The 25,824-nt window shown below is 45.6% G+C and overlaps 2 protein-coding genes across 12 annotated transcripts in view; both read right to left on the minus strand.

The window, feature by feature from the left end:
• Positions 1–2,351, minus strand: part of LOC142840043 (uncharacterized) — a 70,687-nt gene extending 68,336 nt beyond the window's left edge. The window contains exon 1 of the mRNA XM_075956526.1: positions 2,304–2,351. Within this exon, the coding sequence (XP_075812641.1) occupies positions 2,304–2,351 (48 nt within the window). The remainder of the gene's footprint in view (positions 1–2,303) is intronic.
• Positions 2,352–3,348: 997 nt separating this feature from the next.
• Positions 3,349–25,824, minus strand: part of Pms1 (PMS1 homolog 1, mismatch repair system component) — a 90,362-nt gene continuing 67,886 nt past the window's right edge. For 8 of the 11 annotated variants that reach the window (XM_075956564.1, XM_075956559.1, XM_075956561.1 and 5 more), the window contains 7 exons: positions 23,364–23,486; positions 22,277–22,420; positions 21,236–22,107; positions 11,275–11,760; positions 9,660–9,790; positions 6,894–7,054; positions 3,349–4,246 (listed from right to left, as the gene is read on the minus strand). In XM_075956564.1, coding sequence (XP_075812679.1) covers positions 4,082–4,246; positions 6,894–7,054; positions 9,660–9,790; positions 11,275–11,760; positions 21,236–22,107; positions 22,277–22,420; positions 23,364–23,486 — 2,082 coding nt within the window. In that variant the 3' untranslated portion in view covers positions 3,349–4,081. The remainder of the gene's footprint in view (positions 4,247–6,893; positions 7,055–9,659; positions 9,791–11,274; positions 11,761–21,235; positions 22,108–22,276; positions 22,421–23,363; positions 23,487–25,824) is intronic. The other 3 variants (XR_012908877.1, XR_012908876.1, XR_012908875.1) reach the window with 1 other exon arrangement.

Genomic DNA, 25,824 nt, shown 5'->3' on the forward strand with positions numbered 1-25,824 from the left:
GCTGACCTGAGCTCGTGGTTGCTCAAGGACTCTGGACTTAGGGAGCCTGCGTGGGAGCAACCTAGGCCCTCTGCATGTGTGTGACAGTTGTGTAGCTTGGTCTGAGGCTCCTAGCAGCGAGATCAGGATCTGTCCCTGGCTTGCTTAGCTGGTTTTTGGGAACCTGTTTCCCCATGCTGGGTTACTTCGCCCAGCCTTGATACAAGGGGAGCTTGGTCCTGCATCAACTTGAGGTGTCATGCTTTATGTATTATTTATTGTTATTTTTTATGTGCCGTGCCCATGGGAGGCCTGCCCCTTTCTGAATGGATGAGGAAAGTAGGAAGATGGGAGGTGAAGGGGAGGGGATGGGAGAGGGGGAAGGAAGGGAAACTGTGGTTGGTATGTAAACTAAATGAAAATTTAATAAAAAAGAAGAGTTGGTTCAATAATTTCTGCAAGAGGTCTCTCTGTGGAGGTGGCAGACACACTCTGTGCATGTACAATACACTCTCTGTAACCTCACAGAATGCTGGCACCCACTGTTCAGCCTCTCAAGAGGTAAGACGCGCCTTCTCCTTGCACACCGAGTGCGGCACTGGTCCATTCAATGAACAGACGGATATCCAACTAAAGACGGAGAATCTGCTACAACTTTGCGTCATACCTGAGGACACTGGACATCTCGATCCTCTGATAATTTAGACATGTGGGACAAAGGTGACCTAATTCAGAGAGATTTACGTACGACTAATAAGAATAGAGTTAGATTTTGCAGGAACAAGAAAAAGACGATTCCAGATTCCGACAAGTGTTTAAGATAAGTAGAGGATTGCCTTAGAGACTGTTAGAAGGGACCATGGCCTTGGCGATCAGGATCACGTCTGGACTTCAGAACTCAGCAGGTGGCCGCCTATCACAGCGTAGTTGGAGTGTGAGACTGTCTTAATTTCTACTCTGATTTTTAGTTTAGACAGTAGACTTCAATGGTTCAGCAAGAAAAAAAATACAGGTTTAAAGAAATGGAGTGTTATCAAAAAGAAAAATGGACTCTGGATCTAGAGGGAGCACGGAATCCCCTGGGAGCACCAAACCCCTGGGAGCACCAAACCCCCGGGATTCTGGCGGGGCTGAATTCATAGCCAATTCCTCTTTGTTTCAAACCTTTGAAGACAAGAGCCTTGCTAGTTTGCCCAGACTGGCCTTGAATTTGCTTTGTACTCGGCCAGGCCTTGGGTTTTCCATCTTTTTGCCTCCTCCTGGGTCACCACCTGGTAACCCAGGCCCAGCCTATAGCTCCTGTTTGATTAGTCATACTCTTGAATATAGAACGTTATTAACAACCTCGAGTATTTTCATTTGTCTCTGCAGTCAAATTGACTATTTTCTGTTAATACCTTTCTTTGCTTCACTCATCACGACTTCAACAAACAGGAGAAATTGGAGCGTGCACTGTCTTTTAATCCTCTGCACCCCCATTTTCTCGTGTGGACAACTGACTGGATAGCTTCACAGATCCTCCATGGGCCCTCTTCCTTGGGTATCGAATCCCTCTTTTGGGGGAGGGCGTGGGCGGCATGTTTGGGATCAACACCAGACACTTGACCATTTGCGCATGCTCGGCAAACACTTTGCGCTCCTCTCTTACCTGTCTGGGTAAGCTAGCCCCAGAGCCCTAGCGTCTTAGGAGCACTCCCTTTGGCTGACAGAACTGTCAAGCGTTAACCTATTTTGTACATGTAAACCCTAACCTGGATTTAATTAAAGGCTCTCGCTCCGTTTCCACCTTCAAGAGACTGGAGGGATTTTGCAAAAATATGATGAAAATCAAAGGGGGGGGGGAGAATCTTATTTATGCTTTTAGTTAAGAAACGTAGAGTGCAGAGGTATGGTTTCCAGGGACTGCAACCTGAAACCACTAAATTTGTATAAACCACAATTAAATAATCAAGGAAAGCACTGATCTGTTTATCTGAATGGGCCCCAACACTTTTCACTATATAAACAACCTAAAATGCCCCAGGCGTGCCTATGAGACCCCTGGCTTCTGCTCTGGCAAAGTATTTGTACCAAAGGGACCCACAGGCCTCACCTCCACAAGCCTCCACGTGGGTGTCAGCACCGGAGCGGAACCGGCCTTGCTCAACACATTTGGGTACCAACGGTGCTCTGAGAAAATGACATTTAAAGTTTTCCCTTTCTCTAGCCGAGGACACGGAAGACTAGAGGGAGGCATGAGTAATTTAGGACCTTTCTCCCTGGATCTTTCCACCCTGTCGTTAACTCCTCTGGTCCCGGTCTCCCAGGCAGCAGCCGTTGGTTACCTCCATACGGGAAGCCAGGGCCTCTCGGTTGCTGCCTGCTCCAGCCATGGTGTCCGGGCCTCGCGGGTGCTGCTGGGACTGAAGCAGAGATCCTGGGGGGATGGGGAGCTCTTGGAAAGGGAGGCTACAGCCAACAGGGCCAAGAGCCCAGAGCCACAAAACATGGATGATCGCAACATTAACCCACTCCCATGTAAGAAGCAGGCAGCTCAGCCACCCTGATGGTCCGAAGATGTCGCGAGCCCGAGTTCATTTGCTCAAAGAAGCATTTCTCAGAGTCCTCTGCGACGAAATACTTGTACTTTGTGGACCCTAAGGCCCCCTCCCCCTGAGACCCATTCTTCATGATAAGTCATCTGTTAAGGATGCTCAGCCTCGGAATTAGTGTCTGCAATCCTAAATTGATGCTCAAACGGGCTAATACAAAAATGGGTTTCTCTATGTGTGGTTGGACCAATCTGACTTACTGAGAAAATGAATCTACGTTTTTTGTTTTTTTTTTTTTTTTTTAGGGCTGGTGTGTATGTATGATACAATTTCTTCCTGTTTCTGTTCCTTGGTGAACTTCTCAGTTTGTCCAATGAAAGAGGACTTTAACTTGGCTTGGACAAGAACTCCAAGCTGTGCTAGGAATGAGAATGTGGGTTCTGACCCCAGCATCCCTGCCTCAACACACACACAACCACAGGCAGAGAAACTGGGTTCGCAGCCTGAGCCTACAAACCCAGCAATGGGCAGAAAGCCTGGCAGAAAAATCAGTGAGCTCCACGTCCAACAAGAGATCTTGTTGGGAGAGGCCAATGCAGAGGGCAATACTGTAAAATACTGCTCTCCTCCACCCTCCTCTGCATGGAGGCAAACCCGTGCCAATGAGCACCGACACCACACACGCACACACACACACACACACACACACACACACACACACACACACACACGTCAGCAGGAAGCCCCATCACAAGGTGAGTGAGAGAGGTGTGGGAATGAGCAGTATTTGGGTCACGGCAAACCTAAGTTTGGTGGGGAAACACTGAGCAGCAGGAATAACTCCAGGTATTATAATTTATTTGTAACACAAAGATTAAGAATTCATAGGTGACTCATGAGAACGGTAGATGGTGTGTGCAGACACCATATCCACCACAATGTATCTTACTTTCCACAGCAAAAGGCACTCATTAAACAAATCACGTCTTTTGTTGTTGTTGTTTTGGTAAAGTATTGAAACATTGTCCTGGTTTGTGAAGGAATACATGAGAGAGAAAAAAAACGATGGTAACCTAATTTTTCTGTTGAAAATGTTGATCTTCCCACGTATACTTTCTGACAAAACCTGACCCTAAGGCTAAAATATTATCATATCGGAGAGGCAGCGCTACCTTATTTGGTCATGGTCTCGTTCACTGCTTCGCCACCTGGCTTGAAACTTGCGCTGAAAACCCGTTTATGATGAGCCAGCTGAGCCGTGTGGGTAAATTCTCCTAAACAAGGGCACACCTGTCCTCTCCTATGGCGTCTATGGCTCGTCAGGCACCCAAGAGAACCCCATCCTCTCCTGTGGATCCTACAACTTACACCTAGTTTGAAGGCTAGGTATGAGAACAAAATCAATACCGCACAGTATTTATTTATATATTTTACAACTTCAAAACAGTTTTCCAGTATACAAATAGGCTAGTAAATCCTCATTTATAAAATAATCATTTTGATACATGATAATGCAAAAAATGGTTGAAAACCACATCAATGTCAACAGTTACTAACTGTCAGAAGCTTAATCATGAACTTTCTGGAAGGTGGGTTAAATGGTGAAAAAATGGGCGGCCATGAACACACTCTTTAGTTTCGCTTCCAAACTGGTGCGTCATCCTATAGATAAGATCTTGGATGTCTTCTCTTGGTAAGTACATGGGGAGCTGTCTTGAGAGACGGACTGCTTCCCCCTGTGAAAAGAAAAGGAACACACTTCATTAGGATCGACCTTGAAGAAAAAACACATTATTCTGGCAGATAAAAACTGAAGAATACCCATTTAATTAATAACAGTTAACGATGCCGCAGACTCTGGAGGCTGAACACCAGACCTCGTGAAGTTTACATCTCAATGCGGAGAAACAAAAGACTTGTGAGTAAATGACGTAGGCAAGGTTAACTGGGCAAGGGCAGTGATGGCGCAAAGGGGAAGCTAGCTCAGAGGATGACATTTAGGCTTTTCAGTTAAGATGCCAAGGTCATGAGCAAAGTAAAGCATTTAGGAGAAGGAAACGTTCTGTGTGGGTGTGGCCCAGAGAGGAGACAAGACAGAAGTTAAGCGGGCACCGGGTCACCCTCCAGGACAGGAACTAGAGATGAAATAGAGCCTGCCAAGTATTTCCCATGTCATGGAGCGTTCTGGCTGCAGGGGGAAACGGGGTTTGAGGCGGACAGCCATTGTGGGGCTAGTAACAAGAGCTGCTGTGGCCGTCTGCCTCAGGTGGTGTGGCTAGGAGGCCTGCAGAACCAAAGGGAATGTCCTCAGGTTTGGTGCTGAAAAGCTGTTTTCTGATACAGGAAGGAGAAAGGTTTAGGGAAACAGCATCATAAACAAGACTGGCTTCTTTTAGTATTAAAAAAGAAATCCTGCCCCCAGAGTTGTTACATTTTAACATCATTCTCTTAGCCACAGGCCTCTCACCCTTCCAACCATTCCACCCCCGTATTCCAACAGAATCTGTCTTTCCTTTCCTTTGACCTTTAACCCCTCCTTACTCTCAGACTCAGGCCTCCCTGGAACTTTGTGCCCTCCTCCCTCCTGAGGTTGAGTAGTGAATTCAGCATCCAGTACTATGTCTGACTTAGCGAATTCCTGGAATACAGTGTGTTCAGGTTTCTCTCCCTGCCCCTTAGTCCCTTTCCATATCCAACTTGTTAATCCTTAGCGGAGGGTAAACCTCGCGGGCACCCCTGGAGTCAAGCAACTGCTGGGGACTGAGGTCAGGTCCTAACAGCTCCCATGACACAAGGACATTGCTGCTCCTCACGGGACTGTCCTTTCTTTTATTGTACCCCGTTTTCTTGGTTTCAGACCCCAGATGCCCAGTCTCTCTACCCCTCTACTAGTAGCCAAAGCCGTGTCTTCTTCTACCACGTACATCTTCTCATTCACCTCGAAAGGTTTCCTTTCAGCTGGTAGTGGACACTTGTGACCCCAAGTACTTGGGAGAGTGAGCCAGGAAGACTGGGAGGAGGAGTTTGAGAGAATCTGGGCTACATGGTGAGGTTTCAAACATACACACAAAAAGGAAAAACTATTTTTCACTCTTTTTGGCTCTTGATTCAGAGACCATGATGCATGTCCTTTCTAACGCTTCTCTGCCACGCTGAAATGTTTATCATCCCCTTTGGTTTTCTCCAAACAGGGCTTCTCTGTGTCACCCTGGCTATCACAGAATGCAGTCTATACACCGGGTTAGCTTCTAACTCAGAGATCGCCCCGTCTTTGTCTCTCTCCCAAGTTCTGGCATTAAAGGCGTGTGCCTGGTCAACTTTTTTTTTTTTTTAAAGACCATTCCCCATAACAACCATACCCAGTTTCTCCAATGTAAAACCATTCAAGTCTATTCTCAACTACCACTTTCTCATTATTTCTGAAACCTTATTTCTTATCCATGTTTCTTTTTTTCTTTTCTCTCTTAAGAAAAAGCCTTCTTTGGAGTTCCCTAAAACAATCAGTTCTGGATTGCCCTGGCAACTGGCTGGGAATTTCCACAAGTTCCCAAGGGGTCAACAGAGCTGGTCTGAGCGTCCTCTCCAGTCCCGGGGATGGGCAGGGCTGCGTCTGAACACCACAGACAAGAGAGAGGGTGAAAACCAAGTCCACGTTGGTTTGGGACATAACAAGAGACACAGTCACGGCCCTTAGTCTGTACTTGGGTAGGCTTAGCCCTCTTCTTTTATGTTTGACTTCTGAGACAAGACCTTTAGTCCTGTGATCTTCCTGTTCAGTCTTCTGAGTGCTGGGAGGGCAGGCACGCCATCAGACCCAGCAGCCCTGAATGTGCTTTTTCAACCTAATTTCAATTCTCACTTTGATAGATGCTATGTGAAGTGTAGTAAAACTTCCATTTATTCAACAATTTAGCCTCATTTATTCAATAATGTAGATCTTTCGCTTCCTTTTGAAGAGCTCAGGGTTTAGAATCATAATACAATTTTTTTGACAAATAATACAGCATAACATTTGAACAACTTGGAAACCATTTTGAGATTAATAGAAAACAGCTCTACACAATATTTCATAAGTAAAACTGTATTATAAGGATCTCTCATAGCATTTATCACAGCCTATGTGTGAAATATTTTTATTGAGCTTTTTAAAGTAGCAATTTCTTTGTGAAAATAAACATTTTAGAATCTGCTCTTTTAATTACTTACTACTGGGCTAAGTGGGTAACCCAGCCCTTTAATCCTAGCCGAGGGTTAGGAGGGAGGCAGAGGAAGTGGATCTCTGAGAATTCAAGGCCAGCACGGTCCACAGAGTGGGACCCCATCTCCAAACAAAAGAAAAACCAAGCTTTTCCCTGGTTAAGAGCATGTGACCACGAGACGCACCTCCAGATAACTCGTCACTTTCCGGGGTCTGCACTCGTAAGGCTCCTTTGCGTTCTTGTCTATTATGGCATTAAGAATTTCCTTTAAATCCATTACTCCGTAAAACGGGAGACAATTAGCCATGCCTTCTATTTCCAAGTAGTTTTCAGTACTGGAAACTCCTGAGAAAAAACAAAACACAGGGGCATAGTTGAGTTGGTTAAAATTATATTCCAGAACATATCCATTGGAAACAAAAAATCACGGTTAGAACATTTAGTGAACCTTGACTGGAGTCTAATATTTCAGGACAAAGTTGCGTTGTTTCCTGGAGAACAAATAATGATTTCCCAGAAGCCTTCAATTAAGTCATAGGTGCTCAACGACCCCACATGTGCCTTATATAATTTAATTTAATCTCAGTTCCCACTGGTCTGTTCCTCGCATTTGCTTAGAACATTGCTTACTTTGGGGAGAATGAAGAGAATGATATTTATTAAAGTAAAATGGTTTTAAGTGTTTTGTCCACTGCTGTACTCCAAGTTCTAGCCTACTAGCCTTATATCCAATTTAAAGACCGCGACGATTTTAACTTCGCAAGAATAAAAACAGACACCGTACCTTGTTACTATAGGGTTTTAGGAGCTAAACATGCTAGTGCTTATTCAGAGATTCAACTAAGGAAACACCAGAAACTGGTGTTACTTATGAAGATATTTTAGGTAACTTAGTCATGATAACTAAAGGACACGTGACTGGATGTGTAATTGGGTAGAACATCCACGACAGTGTCTCTTCCAAAGCATCGGCTTTGACGCTAGAGAAGTCACTCATCCTGTGTGAACAACAGCGGCTTTAATGCTGGGATCCATAGCGCCTGTGCATTAATGGCTGTTGGTGAATGAGTAACAACAGGAATCGGGCAAACTTGAAGGGCTGCCTAGGGACCTGGCCGGTCTACTCTCGGTTATCTGCCAAACGGGAGACGTCACAGCGCGAGTCGAACCGTTTCCCCCAAGAAATAACTGAGGGAATATGAGCGACGGAGTCCCCTAGAGGGGATGAAATGCGTCTGACAACACAGGAGGGACTCGAAATCAGCAGGGAAGGTGAGGGGGACAGGACGGCTCGCCCATCCTTCTTAGGTACTATATAGATGTGAAGAAAAGGAACCTTCCCGCAACACAGACTAGAGGAATGGGTTGAGAATAAAGTCTCTCTCTCACACACACACAGACACCCATTCTTCATACTTGAAATTTTCCGATGGAAAGAGGCCACAGGACTCCAGGAAAAGCTCTCTATGAGGACTAGAAGAAGGGAGTGCAGCCCGGGTCAGGTCTGAGACGGGGGCTGGGGGCTGTAGGGGGATTTAAACTCAGAGCCATGCTATGTGGAGTACTAGGCTTCCTTTTTGTTTGTGTTTGGGGACAGGTCTCCCTATGTAGCCCAAGACTGCTATAAACTCACTATGTACATGCAGCAGCCTTCCTGTCTCAGCCCCTCAAGCTATGACAACAGGCCTGTGTCATCATGCCTCGGCAACTGATTCATGTTACCTCAGGGTTTACACTTATTTTGTGAAGTTAAATTGCCGACTTTAATGAAGGGCTGTGCAAAAAAAAATTGTTAAGGGGTAGACTCTCGAGGCAGGCTGTGTGGGTTTCACTCTAACACTGACATCCTCTGGAGCCAACTTAACCTTTCCGTCATTGGAAAACGGGGACTGACAGAAGTTCCCCTGGAGGCTGCTAGGATGGTAACGGGTTGATACGTTAATTCTTTGAAGGGCACGCTGCACGTAAGGGCCACTGGGAAGTTACAGCTCTTACTAGTCAAGAGCGTGAGAGACGTGTGCTCTGGACACGCCATGTCCACCTCCACAAGAGCAGCTGGAGCCACAGAGCTGAGGCGTGTCTGGGAGGCATCTTTACCTGGTCAGGCTGTGAAAAACCAAGCGGACAGCCAGCTCTGGCTTCTGCACACTGTTGTTACTTATTTTCTTTCTAAAATTCACAGTGTATGTTTTGTCTGCATGTATGTCAGTGCACCGTATGAAGCCTCGCACGAGGAGGACAGAACAGGCTGGGATCCCCTGGAACTGGAGTTACAGACACTTAGGAGCTGCTCTGTGGGTCCTCTGGAAGGGAAGCCAGCGCTCTTAGCCACTGAGCCCTCTCTCCAGCCCCCACTTACGTCTTCCGCTCCTCTGTGAAAGCATTTCTTTAAAACTCCTTCCCTACACACACGCTCTGGCTGTGACACTGTGGTGCTGGACAGGGACAAGGGAAGCGAGGGACAGGCTAACCCAGGAGCTACGGTAGCACGGCAGAAAAAGACAGAAGGCGAGGTAAGAAAACTGGGCTCCCCGAGGCAGACGCATCCTTTCTGATCTACCTGACAAAGCCATGGAGCCCTGACATTCACGTGAGACAGCCGATGCTCCGTGTCAGTTGGCAAAACAAGTCAAGAGCTTCAAACAGCGAGAGAGATGGAGAGATGGCCGCCTCACTAGACATCCCATTATCCCACACCTCTGCTCTGCCGTCACAGTTCTGATCGCTGAGTTACAAAGAAGGCGGCTGGGCTGCCATGCCAAAAGACAAGAGGAAGCCGCACAGCGATGGCCCGAGTGGCCCTCTGGAGGAAGTCCACTCCTGCACGCCCGACGACGATGACGCTCAGCAAAATGAAAACACACCCGGAAACCGTCCAAGCCGAGTGCGGATCTTGGGAGAAGGTTTTCCAAGTCAGAGACAGTATTTCCAAGTGAGCCCAGCATTGTACCTGGTATCAGCCTGATCTTGAAGCCATTTGCTGTCAGACGAGGGTCACTCAGGTAAGTTGATCCGCCGCATCTCTGGTCAACTGTCGACATTTTATGTAAAACCTCTAAATAATGAGACCCATTAAAAAGACTGAAAAAGAAAGAGATTATGGTTCTTTATGTTAAATATTCAGATTGAAATAAGAGGATTTATGGAGGCTCGTCCAAGGGTGACTTGAAAAGTGTTCTCATTACCTGAAGTGCCAAGCCCTGTAAGAAAGCCTTCTGCACTCTGCTAGCACCGTGTGAGAGGCCCGCTGGACAGCGTGCCCAGACAGGGGGAAGGACAGACAGACATAAAGGACAGCTTGTCTCTTCTGGAGTATTACAAACTCAAAGAGAAATGTAAACAGTAGTTCTCTAAATATAACACACATCAAGTTACTCATATAAGATATAAAAAAAAACCACCCCATTTTTAATGGAAAATATAATTAGTTCAGGCAACAATCATTAGCAGATTACTGGCTACTGGACAGATAGCAGACAGAGGGCAGTGGGAGCTTTGAGAGGGAGGATCACTTCTGTCCAAAGCTAGTGAACTGCGTTGAAGCGCACGGAGCACCCGACCGGGAACAAGCCCTACCGGAAAGAAGAACCTAAATCTCCTGTCTTCCTGCAGTTAACTTTCAGCGAGAGACGGGGAGGAACGTGTTAGTGCCATTTTAGGGCCAGAGAGACGGCTCCGTGGGTAAGAGCACTGGCTGCACTGGAAAACACTGGAGTTGAGTTTCCAGTGCCCACAGCTGGCTACTCACAATGGTCTGTGACTGCGGCTCCAGGCCTCTGAAGGCACCCGGCACATGTAAGTTATGCACATGCGCGTGCACGCAAATAAAACAGATCTTAAAGAAAACAAGCCAAACCGAAAACCTCGCTGCCCATCAGGATGCAAGGAAGCAAGAAAAAAAAACTCCACCGACTGCTACACAGTAAATCACTCAGACAATAAAAAATAAATACATCCAAATGCCATATGTAGAACTTACGGAAAGAAATTAAATTCAAAATTGTAAAACTAAAAAATAAACCAAAAACAAACCCTTCGAAACACCGAGGAGCAATTCTCAGCTATTATTATTGAGTAAGGTATGAAAAAGACACTTGTGATTAGGTTAGAAACGGATCACCTGTGAGTATATGAAAAGGCTAAGTAGGAATTAGTCTCACACGCCTTAATGAGAGGAAACGTGTCTCTATACACACATATGGGCAGAAACAGGATGGGGCAGAAAGTCTTCGTGATGGCTACTAAAGGCGTTCACTGTGTGATTCTACTCAGGCGTATGTCAGACGGTGTCAGAGCAGTGTAACAGCACAGAAAACCAACTCTAGCTTCCAATTCCCCTTGAGACATCACAAGGTACAGGAGAAGCGAGCTTGGGATTTACTGAGTCAAGATGTGAGCCCCTTAGGATCTTCCAAAATCATTTCTAAGCAACTAGCAGCACCACTAGAGTATAGGAAAACCTTCTCAAGATGTGCCTTCAAGTAAACACCACTTATCCCTACTAGAAGACCCCTCAACTTTTAACACCAAACATTATAGTTAAAAACCCTCTTGCTCTACCCTACCTCTCTGTTAATATAATTGGTTTTTCCAGTGGCTCTGCGGGGAGTTTATGATTCTCAAGAAGTCTTTTAAACAGCAGGGCTTCCTCCACTCTGTATGGGTTCAGTAACATGACATCTCTTCGGGACGTGACCAGCCACGCATCGGGGAACTTGAGACCGTGGATCAGGCAAATCTCATCCTTCTCTTCTAAGTCAACTTGCTTTTGTTTCCTAAAGTTCTCTTTTAGGCTCGCCATAGAAAAGGGGACCTCGACTATTTTAATGTTTTCACTCTTCCTTTTCTCATTCTGGGACTGAAAGAGCTCATCGAGTTTCGGCTGATTAGATAGCAAGGCTTTCAGCTTGTGCTTCTGGGCCAAGCCCCACGCACTGGTGGTCCTTATCTTTTTTCTGCCATCTTTTAGGGATGCTTGTGGCTCCTGTTCAATAGCTCTCCGCATTTGATTATTGTATCGTTCCAAGTCTTTTTTAGCCTTTTCTTCATACCTAAGAACAGAGAGGAGACAGAACGGATAAGCACATGATAAAAACATAATAATAATCTGAAGCAAACTGTATTAAAAGTAACGAGCTATTATTCACTAATGACAAGAAAATGTGTATCAGAGTGACCCTCCTGTGTGTGCTTACGAGAAACTCCAAACAGAGCACAGAAATTGGCTCCCGAAAAGTGGTCAAAGGCAAACGGGAAAGCGCCAAGAGCCTGCATTTGTCTTCACAGAGTTCTTATCCAGCACTGGAGGGCAGGAGCGGCAGGAACTCAACTGGAAGATGGCACCGACTACCCTGTGTCATCAGAACCCAGACCTCTGCTTCCAGAACAACTTGAAATGGAGAGAAAATCCCATGTGTGGGAGCCCTCGGGAAAACATGAAGAGGCTAACGAGCTGAACAGAATTTCCAGCTGCCGCAGTGCAGGGCAACAGAGATTGGTGTCCGGGTTACATGCGGAGCTTGGTAAACACGTTGGGCTTTCAATTAAAACTGGAAGGAAAAACCCTACACCCTAGAACTGAGTAAGTCTCGCCATCATTCAATGCAAAACAAAACCCCACAAGTTCAAAGGCGTCTTAAATAAAATCAACACTGTTCAGGAGTGAACAGCATCACCCACAATGGCCATTGCACAATTAAAAGTCACCATCCAAGAAACAAAAAAGAAAAATGCGAGTCATGGCCAAGAGGAGAAGAGGTCAAGAAAAACCACCTTCAAAGTGACGCAGATTTATAATAAATAAAAAGTTTTGTATAAATGCTTTGGGAGACTGAGAGAGACAGAAGGGGAAGCTCAGGTGAGGAGCAGAATCTATAAGCATACAAAGAAAGATGTGGACCGTCTAGAACTAAAACAGTATATGGCATGGAATAGCCACAGATTTAACTACACAGCAGAATGGACACACAAGGGCCAGTGACCCTGAAGGCAGAGTACAGAAATGACCACCCTGAGGAAGAAAGGAAAGGGACCCATGACCACAGAAGCAGCCAGGGGCTTGTGCACAGCATCTCAACATATTAAGTCTCATTTATTTTTTAAATGAAATTACATTTGATGAGGAGTCATCTATGAGATGCAAGTCCAGGCAGGTTAAATGCAAACCAAGTGTGCCAGACACACCAGAACAAGCTGGTGAAAACCAAAGGTAAATCCCCCAGATCAGTCAGTGAGGACACCAAGTGAACAAGCAATGCTGGCTCAATGTGCCGCCATTTAGGTGGCGAGAGAGCCCATGATTCAAATCTACCAACCACAGATATCCTTCAAAGAGAAGATTAAACAGAAAGCTTCAGATAAAAGAAGTTTTCTGCTAACATAATTGCACTCTTGAAAGAGTAACATGAACATGAAAGCAATTACACCCGGGGGTTTTAGGTTCGATGGGAGACTATGCGGTATTGACTTTAACTGAAGTATGATAAAAGGATACATGGTGAACTTACTAAGCAAAGCAAACAGTAATACAAAATAGATGTTACAATTAATTCATTTAAACCTTGAGTACCTCTGCAACTGCTCCAAGGAAGACAGGAACAGACAACAGGAGGCAGGGCAGACTGAATGCCAACAATGTCAATTATTTTAATATTTCATAGACCAAATCTAACTAAGGGACAGGATACCCAACTTTTGTAACACAGACAGCACAAAAGAATGAAAAGATGTATACGCTATACAAACAGAGCAAGAAAATGGGGACTGATGGGTGGTGGTGGCGCACGCCTTTAATCCCAGCACTCGGGAGGCAGAGGCAGGCGGATCTCTGTGAGGCCAGCCTGGTCTAGAGTGAGTTCCAGGACAGCTACGACTGTTACACAAGAAAACCTGTGTTGAAAAATTAAGAAAAAAAGAAAAGAAAGAAAGGAAAAAAAGAAAGAAAATGAGACACTGACAACATTAGATGGAGCAGATCAAAATGCCAAGTTATCAGAGATGAAGGGGTCATAGGGAGCTTAACACTCAAATGTGTGTGCCTTTCTTCGCTTGATCAGTGGCATAAACTGATTGCAAAATGTCAGAAAAATGACAGATCTCAGTAACAATGCCAACCACTTCAACTGGAATGATTGGGAAAAATTCTGATTCTTTATATGTTAACCCGGATCATTTGCCAGGACGGGAAATAAGATGAGCCAGACACAGCAAAAGGTGAGTGAAATCTAACAGCTATTTTCTGTTCACGCTAAAACAGAAACCAAGTTTATTTTTAAAAGCCTCCAATATTAGACGGTGAATCAACAAGCCTTATTGTTCTTCTAAAACTAGACATTATTGCTGTAGGTAAATGCTACCCAATTTAAAAAATGATTTAGTGTGCAGCGTATGCCCACAGTCCCGGGGCCTGGAAGGTGGAGGAAGGAGAATTACAAGGCCAAATTATTCTAGAGTAAACTGCATTTCGAAATCAAATGGAGAACAGAAATACTGCGCGATAAAGGCGTTCCAATAGCACACAGGGTAGAAAGCATACCGTGTAATCCACCGAGTTAATGGTAATTTTTCTATCCTCACTTAACGTGATCAGTTGATATGCAAAATTCCAATAAATCAAACAGATCTAACCTATGAATTTCAACTGCAACTGTATAAGCGATGGGTATTTCAATTCTAGTGGTAAAAAATATTTCAATTCTAATAGGTAAAAAGTTAGCGGGCTTTCTCCTTTTCTCAGTCATAGGAGTTAAAGCTTCCGGAGCCAAAGGCAGTCCACTACAGTGGCATCGTCAAGCACATTGGGAGAAGCTGAGATGCCTGGCTTCCCAGCTCAGGCCCCTCTGACACTGAATGGCTCTGCTTTTAAACGCAATGATTCTGTCGCATGAGCAGTAGCTGCCGCCTTGTTTACCTCAGGAAGCAGTAGCCAAGGGACCTCGGAGAGAAGGGACCCTGGTGGCCTGCGTGGCGGATTTCTGCTGACTAGAAACCATGTAAACTCAATGCAAAGTATTTTGTTCTGTCCCGCAGGGTGCTTATTTGTGTTATGTGGGCAGTGTACATCCAGAATTGAGCTCTGTAATCAGGAAGGAGCTGCCTGGTCCATAGGAAAAGGTGATGCTCGCTCTAAGTTTCCACCAAGAAGTCCAAGTCCTGGGCTGGGGCTGTACACAGTGGGGGAGCACATAAGTAGTGCAGGCTAGGCTGGGGTCAATCCCAACACAACACAGTCCTGGGCTGGGGCTGTACTCAGTGGGGGAGCACATGTGTAGCCCAGGCTAGGCTGGGGTCAATCCCAACACAACACAGTCCTGGGCTGGGGCTGTACTCAGTGGGGGAGCACATAAGTAGTGCAGGCTAGGCTGGGGTCAATCCCAACACAACACAAAAAGAAATAAGAGACACAAATCCTCCAGCTTGAATGTGACATCTGACGAAAGGTTAGTTATTCCGTAACACTGATACATTTTTCAAAATAAGTCTGGCATTTGGAACTAGAGAACTAAGATTATTTCCGGTCTTGTAAGAAGCGGGCTTAGAACTTACGGAACGTGGCTTGTACGTATGCTATAAAGTGGGGCTAGGAAACAAGAGACGGCAACACAGTGTGCTTCACAGTCAGAGCCTGTTTCTGGATAAAGAAATGCTGCGTTTGGTTGGATAAGACGGCACAAAGGCCTGCTCCATCGGAAACCAGATCAACAGTGAGCCATCTGCTTCTCATACTCACACCTTCGAAAGTTATCTTCTCCGAAGTGTACCCAGAACACCAACATATGAGTTAGTTAAACAAAACACAGGCTCCTTAATAGTTTACTTTTGCAGGCACTGGCAATAAGTATATTTTTAGCAGTAGACATCAGAACTGCAGACTTTTCCTATGGGGTGGAAAATGAGTTCAGGATAAAGGTCACCATTTGTAATTAATTATCATGTGCAAATTTTCGCATATGGTACTAATCTTTTGATTTATCCAAGAAGTCAATTTAATTTAGTTCCTTGGGAAACATAAAAAAGTTATGCCCCAAATAATACGAGGTAAATGTTAAGTAGAAACAGCTGGTACCTCTGTATGTAACGCCATTAAGGGCCTTAGCAACTCCAATGGAAAGTATTCACGCTGATTTGACTGACTGGGCAGGTCAAACGATGTTTCTGAAACTAAAGGCTACATTTAATTATAAATTTTACTTATCGTTTCCAGTAACATCCAAATTGCAACATCACTTAGTTGCTTGAAGTAGAAATAGATTTATATATTGCAAATGAAAGCTCAGATTAACACCACCTGCCTGAAGGATGCCCTCTCTGCAGAGTGGCTCACACCCGGATTCTAACCCTCTAGAGGGGAGGGGAGGAAAAGAAGAGGAAAGCCCCAAGTGTTCCCATCCTCCTTTCCCAGCAGAAACGGAACCTCTGGCTGGCCCTGGGACCTGCAGAAGCAGCTTTCTCCAGCACACTCTCACTTTCTGTCCCCGTGTCACAGAGTCTTCTCACTTCCTCGCACCGTGTTCCTTCTCGTGGGCTAACTCCCCAGAAGCTTTCTGGTTAGTGTTGTACCATCTACGAGACAGCTGCTGAGTCTCCATAACTCCCCATACTTCCCTTCTCTTAAAAGTCATCAAGCCTATGAAGAAGACCGCACACGGCCCCAGATGGAGACCCACACTGGACAGTGTTCAGAGCGAGACTTTGGAGGACTCAGTCCTCCAAACGGACAAGGAGCTCCAAAGATTGTCAGAGGCAGATGGATGGGAACTCTTCCAGATACAACAGGACCGACGGACACGTGAATTCAGACTGGTGACATGCATGGGGCCTGTACAGGATTAAGACAGACGAGGTCCCAACACCGAGAGGAGGGTGTGGACATGAACTGATATCCACTTGTATAGGAAAAATCAGGGTTTTTTTTTCCCATTGGAATCTCACTGGGTATATTAACCACACCTCAGGGCAGGTCCCACGCCAGCAGTAGAGGCCAACACAAGACACACTCAATGTGATTTTTGTAGACTGTTTGGGCATTTTTGGCCTTATTAGTCTTTTGTGTGTATATTTTACTTTTGGTGTTATGTTTTTGTGATGTATGTTTCTTGATTCTTTGTACTTTAAAGAGAGAGGGAGATAAAGAGAGAGAGGGGGCATGAGGTTGGACGGGTGTGGATTAGAGCTCATGTATGAGGAGCTGAGGGGAAACCGTCACCAGAATATATTGTATAAAATAAATTTCAGTTAAATAACTCAAAACTTTCGATTGCTACAGAACAAACTGCAGACTGTACTATTTAGGACTAGAAAATGCATGTTCTTTTTCACTAGCCAGAGTATCCGTAACTCATATTTCCTAAACGACGAGAATGGAAAGGATGGAAGAGAAAACACAAAGGAGAAGCAGAAGAGAACAAAAGCCCCGCAGAAGGGGTGCACCCTTGTCCTGGTGTGGGAGCCAGGTCCGCAGTGAGGCCGTGGATATGGGCCAGGCAGGCCCACGGGGGGACTGGGGAAGGCAGGCGGGGCTGCCACCGAGCTGCTTCCAGATGGACTGTTGTATGGCCTTCTACCTGTACAGAACTGGGGTTACGGAAGGAAAACTGCAGGAGAAGAGGCGTGGCTCCGACCCAGTGGATCAAGGTCCAAGGGCCCCTGGCCCTGAAACCTAAACATTTGGATTTTTAAAAAAGCATTTGTGTGTCTGATTCCAAGACATCAGAATTTTCTAGACACATTCCTGTTACCCATGCCAAATGAACTGGCTTAGAGCAAATGAAACCTGCCATGTACAACACAGTGTCACATCACAGCTTAAAAATCCCAGCACACTCACAGAAGTCACTCTCTACACGGGGGACACTGCTAGAACAGCCATGACCTCATCACAACAGTGAGAGACAAACACACCAGCACACCAAGACACCAACACCAGCACACCAAGACACCAACACCAGCACACCAAGACACCAACACACCAACACCAGCACACCAACACACCAACACCAGCACACCAACACCAGCAAACCAACACGCATACACCAGCACACCAACACCAGCACACCAACACCAAGACACCAACACCAAGACACCAACACCAGCAAACCAACACACCAACACCAGCAAACCAACACACTAACACCAGCACACCAAGACACCAACACACCAACACCAGCAAACCAACACACCAACACCAGCACACCAAGACACCAACACCAAGACACCAACACCAGCAAACCAACACACCAACACCAGCACACCAACACCAGCAAACCAACACACCAACACCAGCAAACCAACACACCAACACCAGCAAACCAACACACCAACACCAACACACCAACACCAGCACACCAACACCAGCACACCAACACACCAACACCAGCACACCAACACCAGCACACCAACACCAGCACACCAACACACCAACACCAACACACCAACACCAGCAAACCAGCACACCAACACCAGCACACCAACACCAGCAAACCAACACACCAACACCAGCACACCAGCAGCCAACAAAGAATGGCTGCTTGCAGGTCCGAGGAGTAGTTTCTGAGGTATGCTCTAAAAGGATTCCGTAACATTACTAACAAAATTTTAGATGAAGCGTGTCAACTGTAACACTAATATTCTGACAGTTTGGAACTCCCTAGGTAGATAACGTTAACTACCCCTCTCCACAAGGCAACGGAAGAAAAATTGCTGCAAGACTAAGGGAAACGCCTCCCTCCTGAGTTCACACGGCCACACACTCACAGACAACTTGACACATGAGAACTACACACATTTATGGTGTGGGATTTACTTCTGTTTGTGTGGCCTTCATTGGTTAATGAATAAAGAAACTGCCTTGGTGATCGGGGGAGGGGAAGGGAAATGGGAGGCGGTTGCGGGGAGGAGGCAGAAATCCTTAATAAATAAATAAATAAATAAATTAAAAAAAAAGAAGTAATGGATCCTTAAGTGTTAGCTACTTATGAAAATTAAAAAAAAAAAAAAGAAACTGCCTTGGCCTTTTGATAGGCCAGAACTTAGGGAGGGCGGGGGCGGGGGAAACTGAACTGAATGCTGGGAGGAAGAAGGGCAGAGTCAGAGAAGCCATGGATCCTCTGCCTGAGACGGATACTGGTTAGAATCTTTCCTGGTAAGCCACTGCCACATGGCAATACACTGATTAATAGAATTGGGTTTAATCAAGATGTGAGTTAGCCAATAAGAGGCTAGAGATAATGGACCAAGCAGTGATTTAATTAATACAGTTTCTGTGTGTTTATTTGGGGGCTAAGCTAGCCGGGCGGCCAGGACAAACAAGTGGAGCCCCCTCCCTGCAACACATTTATAGGGAACCATGTGAAACTTTAAAAACTTCGCTCATCTTTAAACTACATAATTGTATCACTCATATAAAATGTAAGGCAGCTATAATACTGTGAGTCTAATTGCACAGGAGCTCAAAATAAGATTCTAAAAATCTGACATTCATGAAGTATTTAGCATTTGAACACTGGCTACTTCATGTACTAAATCAGGTTCTTAAAAAGCTATGAGGGGCTCGAGAGATGGCTCCATGGTTAAGAGCACCAGCTGCTCTTCTAGAGGGCCTGGGCTCGATTCTTAGCAGCCACACACAGACTACCAACTCCACCTGGAACTCCAGTCCCAGAGGACCTGATACCTTCTTCTGCTTCCACGGGCACTAGGGATGCATGTGGTGCACAGACACACATGCAAAGTTACAGTGATTATATTATGGTTATTCTTAAAATATAAATAGCTTTCTTTCTCCCTTCCTTCCTTGTTGGTTTTTCCAGACAAGGTTTCTCTGTGTAGCTTTGGAGTCTGTCCTGGAACTAGCTCTTGTAGACCTGGCTGGCCTCGAACTCAAGAGATCCGCCGGCCTCTGCCCCCCATTAGTGGGATTAAAGGCATGCGCCACTACCGCAGGCTGGTATCTTTATTTCTCAAGAATACAAACACGCGTATTTATGAAGTCGATGAGTCCCCTCTCGGGCTGGCCTGAGCACTGTGAGGAAGGAGGGTCACGTGGGAACTATTCTCGAAGCAGAACCGAGCATGGGATGATGGGATGAAAGGGGGTAACAGGCTCACTGCATCTCACACTGATAAATATTTGGAAAAGAACAAAGCACAAACACGCCCTCCCCTAAACAAGCTGTCTGGTGTGTGATATTTAAGAGAGCAAACGTTTGATCTTTGTTGTTTTTAGTAACAGCTTTCTAATACAGCTCAGTATTTTATGTCCTAATTGTCATCACTATTAGCTGTAACTGAGTTTTTCTCCTGAGACTGAATTCACTAATGAAGACATGAAAATGTTGACAATCTACATTTAGAATTAATTTTAAACCAAAGATGATGGATTATATTTAAATATTTTTCCTAGATATTTGACAGATAGTAATTAGTGATTAGAAGTTTAATTTTATCCTTCATTTTCTGGGCCAGATAACTGAAAATGCAACATTTTGTATTGCCATACCATTGTGTGTAGAGTGCTACCCAAGCAGAGTGACAGCCGTCATCTTTAGAGAGCAGCTGCGGCTGCCTGGACGGGAGCCTAAGGCCTGAACCTGCTGACTGCCGAGATTCCCTTGTGGGAGGAAGGAGTTGGGAGGGAGGGGTCAGCAGACCCTCCCCGAGGTTCCAGATCGTCTTCCTTCACCTCTCCAGCAGCTGTGGGCAATTCTGACTGAGCTGCACATGGCGTCACTGTTTCAGGAGGTGCTAAAGAATTCAGAGGGCGGAAGGTTAACTGGGGGGGGGGGGGCATTCCATTCACACAGCTATGCTGGCCTAAGACGTCTTGGTGGTGCAGCTAATTGGGGTCACTGATCCTCCTCTAAGTAAGCCTTCATCCATGCTCTGTAATTAAGTCTAATAAACGTACCAGTTCCCCAAGCTGGACTTTGGTGGAACTGTACTTTGGTTTGTCTTTGGTGCCTTATAAGAAAGGGGACACATTTGTTTGCGTCTCCCAAGGGAAAAAGTTCCCGCAAGTGTGAGCCATTAGATTGTTTGGGGACATATACTTACATCTGAGGGTGCAAATAATACTTTAGATGAGATTTAGATGCCACAAGCTGCACTGGATGTAGGCAGTAGTGCGCTAACCTGGTTCTACAGCAACGGCACAGCCCTCTCTGTACTGTGTCTCATTTCAGAGACCAATATAAAAGGAGGGAACAGACAAGATATTTATAAACCATTCTAATGCAAAAGCTTAAATCACACCCACTCCAGAGTTCTTTAACAGAAATAAAGAAAGCAGAGAGTCCAACAGAAACTGAAGAAGCTGTAGCACACAGTAAACAGGGAAGCAGTAGACACAACGAATGTTTTCAAGACAAAAATTACAAATAATACACCCTATTCTCTAAAATAACAATTAAAAATGATACCAAGAAAGACACTCAGTGAAGCCTAGAAGTATTTTCATTGTCTTTCCTAAATGTGAAGTTTCGGATGGAAACAGTGGAGCATCCAGGACACACGACGCTCTGGAAACCTTACCTCAGTTTTTCCTCTTCACTCAGAGTCTCCCACAGGGCTTCAATTTGTGCCGCTGCATCCTCCAAAGAAGTCTTGGGATTTTCTGCGAGGAACTGAGCGCGACGATCTTGAATAAACAGGGCCCTTGCTGCCATGGGCTTCTTGACTGCTCGGTTGCTGATTAAGTCATAGGCTGTAAGCTGTCCGGATTTGTTATCTATTACATTGGATGTCTTGCTACAAGGGCCATCACTGAGATTCTTCGGTTCAGGGGCTGGGTAACTATCATCGCTCACTTTACACACTAGACTTTTCTGTGGCACTAAAATTCTCACAGGTTCAATATTCTCTCCCACCGCATTCAACACATTTCCCTTGCTCCAGTCATCAGCACAGACTGCCAGAGATTCTTCGAGAAACGCTTCTCCCCCACCTCCGCCACGTTCCTCTGTCCCGTTCCTGCCATTTTCTCCTTGGATATGTTCGCCGGAACCGGCGGAGTTAGTCTTGCTGTATTTACTCTGGACAGCCTCTGAGGAGGACCTATCCACGGAGACACTTTGAAAAGGACTCCCAGTGTCCTTATTAACGTGAGGCTGTTCACTACTAAAATGACCATCACAGTGGTCGTTTACATTTATCTGCTGATTTAAATAATTAGCAGTGTTTTTTCTAGATTCATCATTTTGGAAGTGGACAGCCGAAGTGTCAGCATTTGGGTAATTATTTCCAGGTGACTCCATTTTATTCACGGGCACATCTGTTTCTGCTGTCTCACGAGCAGCCATGTTGGCTGTGGAAACAGCTACTTTGTTATTTCCACAAGACTCTGTACTGGGTAGCGGTCCGTAACAGGTCACCATCAGATTTTCAAGAGCATTTAAAACAGCTTCCTACAAAATACAAATGAACAAATATTAGGGGCAACATTGGGGTAAAAAAAGGACAATATCCAAAATAATAGCAAAGATATAAAAAAGTCAGTCTTTTTTACACGGGAGCAGTTACGATAAGCTTATAAACGGCATAAATACATACAAAACTTTATTTGAAAAAGGTTACCTTATTCTGTAATAATACTTGACTTTTATCTGGTGTGAGATTTACATCCAGTTCAGCTGAAGGAACATCAATTTTCAGAAAGAAAATGGGATACGACCGAGTAGACTCCTTCAGGCACTTCAGATTATAATAACGCCGGATTAGCTAGAAACATGCGATGCATGAAAGAGAAAAGAAGAAATGCAACCACCAACTTTAAATGCTCCTGAAGCGTACACTGCATTGAAGAAGCAAGCAGCTGTGACTGCTGGCCTGAGGTGGGCCGTGCCATGAGGTCCTGGCCCTGCATGGAGCACAGGCTGTCCTAAAACGCACACACTCTGTGCACTTGGCTTCACCAAGCACAGTGCCATGGAGATGGGAAGGCCTTGGTACAAACCACCCCGGCTACTTTCTGGTTACTTCCCTTCAGGATGTCCTTTAATAGGCGTGGAGATGCACCTACCATGCAGTGCTCAGAGCCAACGGGGCCTAGTGGCCAGATCCTGTTTCAAGTCATGAGCAAAGGAGTGCATGAACAAATATCCTCAAACCACCTAACACTCGCCTCCTCACTCAGATTGGGGGTGAAAATGTATTATTGTTAGTCTGTGGAAAGGAGTGCATGAACAAATATTCTCAAACCACCTAACACTCGCCTCCTCACTCAGAATGGGGGTGAAAATGTATTATTGTTAGTTTGTGGAAAGTAAATGGAACCTAAGCAAAATAGCAGCTCCATGAAAGGGATTTTGTTTGTTTTTCTTTTCCTTATTTAAATCAGGTTCTTAGAAGTGGTCTCTAACAATCTGACAAACGACAGAGTTAAGATTTTTAATTTCTGGGACTAGAAAGATGGTACAGTGGTTAAGAGCACCGGCTGCTCTTTCAGAGGACCCAGGTTCAATCTCAGCACCCACATGGTAGCTCAGAACCAACTGTAATTCCAGTGCCAGAGGATCTGATGCCCTCTTCTGGCCTCCGTAGGCACCAGGCACATGGTAGGGACATACATGCACATAAAAATAAAATTAGAAAAAGGAACAAATTATTTAAAAGATATTAGATTCCTGATGCAAGGAATATTTTTCTTTCTAAAAGTGATTACCTTCAGTATTTCTTTCTGATGTACTGGTCGACTGTTAATGAAGATAAAACTTCTCTCCGGGCTTGAAAGACTTGTGGAAATGTGGTCTGCATCAAGTTTTGGGAAGAATCCACTTAGGTAAATCTACAATGTGATACACAAGTCCAGAAGATGCAGTGTTAGCAATAATGTTCCAGAGGTCTGATCATGTACAACATGAGAAGGCATACAGAATAACACGTGAGCTTTGTGACTTCAGGTCACACGCATGCTGATAGACGTAACTCGAGAGTTCAGTGCTGAGTAAACACTGGAGCACTGCACCAGTGAGTGCTCCCTGCTCTAATTCCTTCACCTCATGACTCCAGAGTTAGTGCTGAGTAAACGCTGGAGCACTACACAGTGAGTGCTCCCTGCTCTAACTCCTTCATCTCATGACTCCAGAGTCAGTGTTGAGTAGTAAACGCTGGAGCACTACACGGTGAGTGCTCCCTGCTCTAACTCCTTCACCTCATGACTCCAGAGTCATTGCTGAGTAAACACTGGAGCACTACACAGTGAGTGCTCTTTGCTCTAACTCCTTCACCTCATGACTCCAGAGTCAGTGCTGAGTAAACACTGGAGCACTACACAGTGAGTGCTCCCTGCTCTAACTCTTTCATCTCATGACTCGAGAGTCAGTGCTGAGTAAACACTGGAGCACTGCACCAGTGAGTGCTCCCTGCTCTAACTCCTTCACCTCATGACTCCAGAGTTAGTGCTGAGTAAACGCTGGAGCACTGCATCAGTGAGTGCTCCCTGCTCTAACTCCTTCACCTCATGACTCCAGAGTCAGTGTTGAGTAGTAAACGCTGGAGCACTACACAGTGAGTGCTCTTTGCTCTAACTCCTTCATCTCATGACTCCAGAGTCAGTGCTAGGTAAACACTGGAGCACTACACAGTGAGTGCTCCCTGCTCTAACTCCTTCACCTCATGACTCCAGAGTCAGTGCTGAGTAAACACTGGAGCACTACACAGTGAGTGCTCCCTGCTCTAACTCCTTCACCTCATGACTCCAGAGTCAGTGCTGAGTAAACACTGGAGCACTACACAGTGAGTGCTCCCTGCTCTAACTCCTTCACCTCATGACTCCAGAGTCAGTGCTAGGTAAACACTGGAGCACTACACAGTGAGTGCTCCCTGCTCTAACTCCTTCACCTCATGACTCCAGAGTCAGTGCTGAGTAAACACTGGAGCACTACACAGTGAGTGCTCCCTGCTCTAACTCCTTCACCTCATGACTCCAGAGTCAGTGCTGAGTAAACGCTGGAGCACTACACGGTGAGTGCTCCCTGCTCTAACTCCTTCATCTCATGACTCCAGAGTCAGTGCTAGGTAAACACTGGAGCACTGCACAGTGAGTGCTCCCTGCTCTAACTCCTTCATCTCATGACTCCAGAGTCAGTGCTGAGTAAACACTGGAGCACTACACAGTGAGTGCTCCCTGCTCTAACTCTTTCATCTCATGACTCCAGAGTTAGTGCTGAGTAAACACTGGAGCACTACACAGTGAGTGCTCCCTGCTCTAACTCCTTCACCTCATGACTCCAGAGTCAGTGCTAGGTAAACACTGGAGCACTACACAGTGAGTGCTCCCTGCTCTAACTCTTTCATCTCATGACTCCAGAGTCAGTGTTGAGTAAACACTGGAGCACTGCATCAGTGAGTGCTCCCTGCTCTAACTCCTTCACCTCATGACTCCAGAGTCAGTGCTAGGTAAACGCTGGAGCACTACACACTGAGTGCTCCCTGCTCTAACTCTTTCATCTCATGACTCCAGAGTCAGTGTTGAGTAAACACTGGAGCACTGCATCAGTGAGTGCTCCCTGCTCTAACTCCTTCACCTCATGACTCGAGAGTCAGTGCTGAGCAGTAAACACTGGAGCACTACACAGTGAGTGCTCCCTGCTCTAACTCCTTCACCTCATGACTCCAGAGTCAGTGCTAGGTAAACACTGGAGCACTACACAGTGAGTGCTCCCTGCTCTAACTCTTTCATCTCATGACTCCAGAGTCAGTGTTGAGTAAACACTGGAGCACTGCATCAGTGAGTGCTCCCTGCTCTAACTCCTTCACCTCATGACTCGAGAGTCAGTGCTGAGCAGTAAACACTGGAGCACTACACAGTGAGTGCTCCCTGCTCTAACTCCTTCATCTCATGACTCCAGAGTCAGTGTTGAGTAAACGCTGGAGCACTGCATCAGTGAGTGCTCCCTGCTCTAACTCCTTCACCTCATGACTCCAGAGTCAGTGTTGAGTAAACACTGGAGCACTACACAGTGAGTGCTCCCTGCTCTAACTCCTTCATCTCATGACTCCAGAGTCAGTGTTGAGTAGTAAACACTGGAGCACTACACAGTGAGTGCTCCCTGCTCTAACTCCTTCACCTCATGACTCCAGAGTCATTGCTGAGTAAACACTGGAGCACTACACAGTGAGTG

The sequence above is a fragment of the Microtus pennsylvanicus genome, chromosome 22, assembly GCF_037038515.1.
Source record: "Microtus pennsylvanicus isolate mMicPen1 chromosome 22, mMicPen1.hap1, whole genome shotgun sequence".
NCBI lineage: Eukaryota > Metazoa > Chordata > Mammalia > Rodentia > Cricetidae > Microtus > Microtus pennsylvanicus.